Here is a 2692-nt window from a genome sequence, read left to right as displayed (position 1 = left end):
CAGCTCTCGTTTGGCACGTCCGGCGTCCCTGTGACATGCCCTCTAAGGTATTGCAATTGGCGCCTTCATCAACACCACACTAGAAGTTGACGCAGTGGTTTGTAGCATTCATAAAATGTGACACTTACGAAAAACGTACACGGCATTAATATACGTATGTAGCAGAAAGGGCCTGTTACAGCTGCAACAGAGTGGAAAATAAACAGTGTGGAATCAAATGCGCCTCGGTTTGAATCTGGATTCTGAGTCCCGTGAAGCAGTGAGCTTGGGCTAGCCAGGAACAGCCCGAGCCTCAGTTTCCTCGTGCATCGAATGGACACAAACAGCCCTCACAGGGCTGCTTGGAGAACACACAGGGCACTGGGTGTGCCACGCGCTAGGAAGCGTGAGCTGCTCCTACACCGTGGCGTCAGCTCACGCAGCCCTGAGGACAAACGGTCCTTTCTCCGTCCCGAGATCTTATATTCTTCTCCTTGAATACATATGGGGTAACATGTCCTAATTGAAACCAACTTTACTTTTCAAAACTACATCCAAGGAAATGCTTTTGAGGGCCAGGGGTCCTTCTCCCTTTGCTAATGCATTCTACGTGACAGCAGCAGCATCGTGACAAACTCAGAAATATTCATGATTGGGGGGGAGAGCGGAGCCTGGTTTTAGGTGTCAGTGCAGATGAGAAAAAGCATCATGCATGAAGAGAAGGGGACAGAGGGGGGAAGAGGGGTGGCTGACATACGACAAAGCAGATCCATGAGCAAAGGCGTAGGGCTTGGACATATGCTATAATGCCTGGCCACTAGCTGACACTCTCTCTCCATCGAAACGTAAGACAGCATTGTTTTCCAGACAATAAAAACCTCAGAGATGAATTCTGCCACATGTGTGAACGGTCCCCCCTCCCACAGCGCCCCCACGCCTGGAAAATCGAATTGAACACCACGTCTTCAAAGGACCTCGGTAAATATACTACCGGTTTTACAACCTCTACCCTCAACGCGAACCATCGGAGAACGCATTTTCTCCGACTGGCCCGCGTTCCTGGACGATGCTCTTACTTTCCGAAACGGTCTTTGGAGAAGCGTGGAGAGGCCCTCGGGCCCCTTGCGAGGGACAGGAAAAGCAGAAGAGTGAGAGTCGGCGGTCTCCTTACCTTGAGCCGTTCACCTGGTTCGGGTTACATTCCATCTTGATGGTGACCCTGGCCGGGGGTTGCGACAGCCAGTCCTGCTGAGGGACACGCGGGCTCATCTTGGATGTCTGTCCATAGTCGCCGGAGGAGGACGCGGTCATGTCCGTCTTGGCGAGGTGTGGCGTTCCGTAGGCACACTCAAACAAGGACTGGTCCTCGCTCACAACTGATAAGGCTTCCTGGACGCCCAAAGAAACACAATTCAGGACACTCCGAAGGACAGGCATGTCTCAAAACGGTGCTGACTTCTGAGTCATTTCTAACTGGGACCGCATTTTAGGTAGTTTTATGGCCTCCATGTCTACTCAGGAAAAAAAAGTAGCTGTTTTTCTTCCCTCTAGACCATAAACGTCGGAACTGGCCGGCCCAGGGAAACTTTTACGCAGGTCACCAAACACCCCGGGCTGGACCGCGGCGGTGTGGATAACGCCCCCTTTAATCTCAACTCGAGGAAGTGGGATTTCAAAGGTCTTAGGAGACATCCAATTGCATGTGTCATTATTTGACAAATGCAATCTATAATCCAAGCAGACAGGGTACAGAACGGCCATGAAGATTAAAAAAAGACATGTGACGGCTCACACCTAAGCATCTGGCGAAACGGCCACGTTCCCAGCAGAGTTTAGGGGAGAGGTACTTAGAAGAGCCAGGGGAAAATGAAGCACCAAAGACAAACACACAGAGATACGAGTCTCTCCACCTCTAAGTTATTAGCCGAAATAGAGTTTCGAGCGGTGCTCCCATGATGGCGAACATCTGGATGATAAATGAAACACACGCAAAGAAGTGCTGTGAGCTATCCAGATGTCTCCAAATACCAGGATGTTTAAAATATCTGGATCACCGACTAGCTCTTTCTGCCCTCCTTACTTTCTGTGGACATCTTTGCTCTTTTTGCACGATTTGGGGAGAAGAAATACAGGTCTGTCACTGCTAGAGCATTTTTCTCCACTTTTAAGTCGGACAAACGGCTAGCCTCTGGCTACCTCGCCCTTCAATTCAGCAAAGGCAAATTCGATCTGAAAATTTCAACTACGTGAATGATATATTGTGCAGCTATTATACGTAATCGCTATGAGACGATCCCATTGTGGTTTATAACAGGACAAAAAAAACACATGAAGCTCTTTTTCATTGTGGTCCTCAGGTGTCCGTAGTATTGCTATCAACGGATATGCTAATGCTGATTCGGTCACACTTTCTTTCTTTTTTTTTTTTTTAAAAAAATGGGAACTTTGGAGCTGGGGGCACGGCGGAGACTGTCTAATCCAAACTTCTCATCCCCAAATAAGAAAATCTGAGACCCAGAAAGGTCCAGAGCTGACGTGAGCTGCCCAAGGTCAACAGTGAATCAGTGACAGAGGTGATTTGGTTTGATCATCTGCTCCCCCTGCCCCCACGGCCTAAAACGCCTCTCTTACACGTCCTGGTTTGGGATATATGTTTACGTTCACATTCCCTTCTTATTCTCTGAGTTGATCTTTAAATAAATAAGGATGCTTC

General features: G+C 48.7%; 1 protein-coding gene across 3 annotated transcripts in view; it reads right to left on the bottom strand.

The window, feature by feature from the left end:
• ERG (ERG, ETS transcription factor) overlaps positions 1-2692 on the bottom strand; it is a 174958-nt gene that overhangs the window by 63982 nt on the left and 108284 nt on the right. For all 3 annotated transcript variants that reach the window (XM_006916737.1, XM_006916739.1, XM_025050208.1), the window contains one exon: positions 1151-1368. In XM_006916737.1, the coding sequence (XP_006916799.1) occupies positions 1151-1368 (218 nt within the window). The remainder of the gene's footprint in view (positions 1-1150; positions 1369-2692) is intronic.

This window comes from Pteropus alecto, unplaced genomic scaffold (genome assembly GCF_000325575.1).
Source record: "Pteropus alecto unplaced genomic scaffold, ASM32557v1 scaffold97, whole genome shotgun sequence".
In the NCBI taxonomy this organism is placed as follows: Eukaryota; Metazoa; Chordata; class Mammalia; order Chiroptera; family Pteropodidae; genus Pteropus; species Pteropus alecto.
The sequence above is the reverse complement of the archived record's forward strand: the minus strand, read 5'-3'. Positions and strand labels throughout refer to the sequence as shown.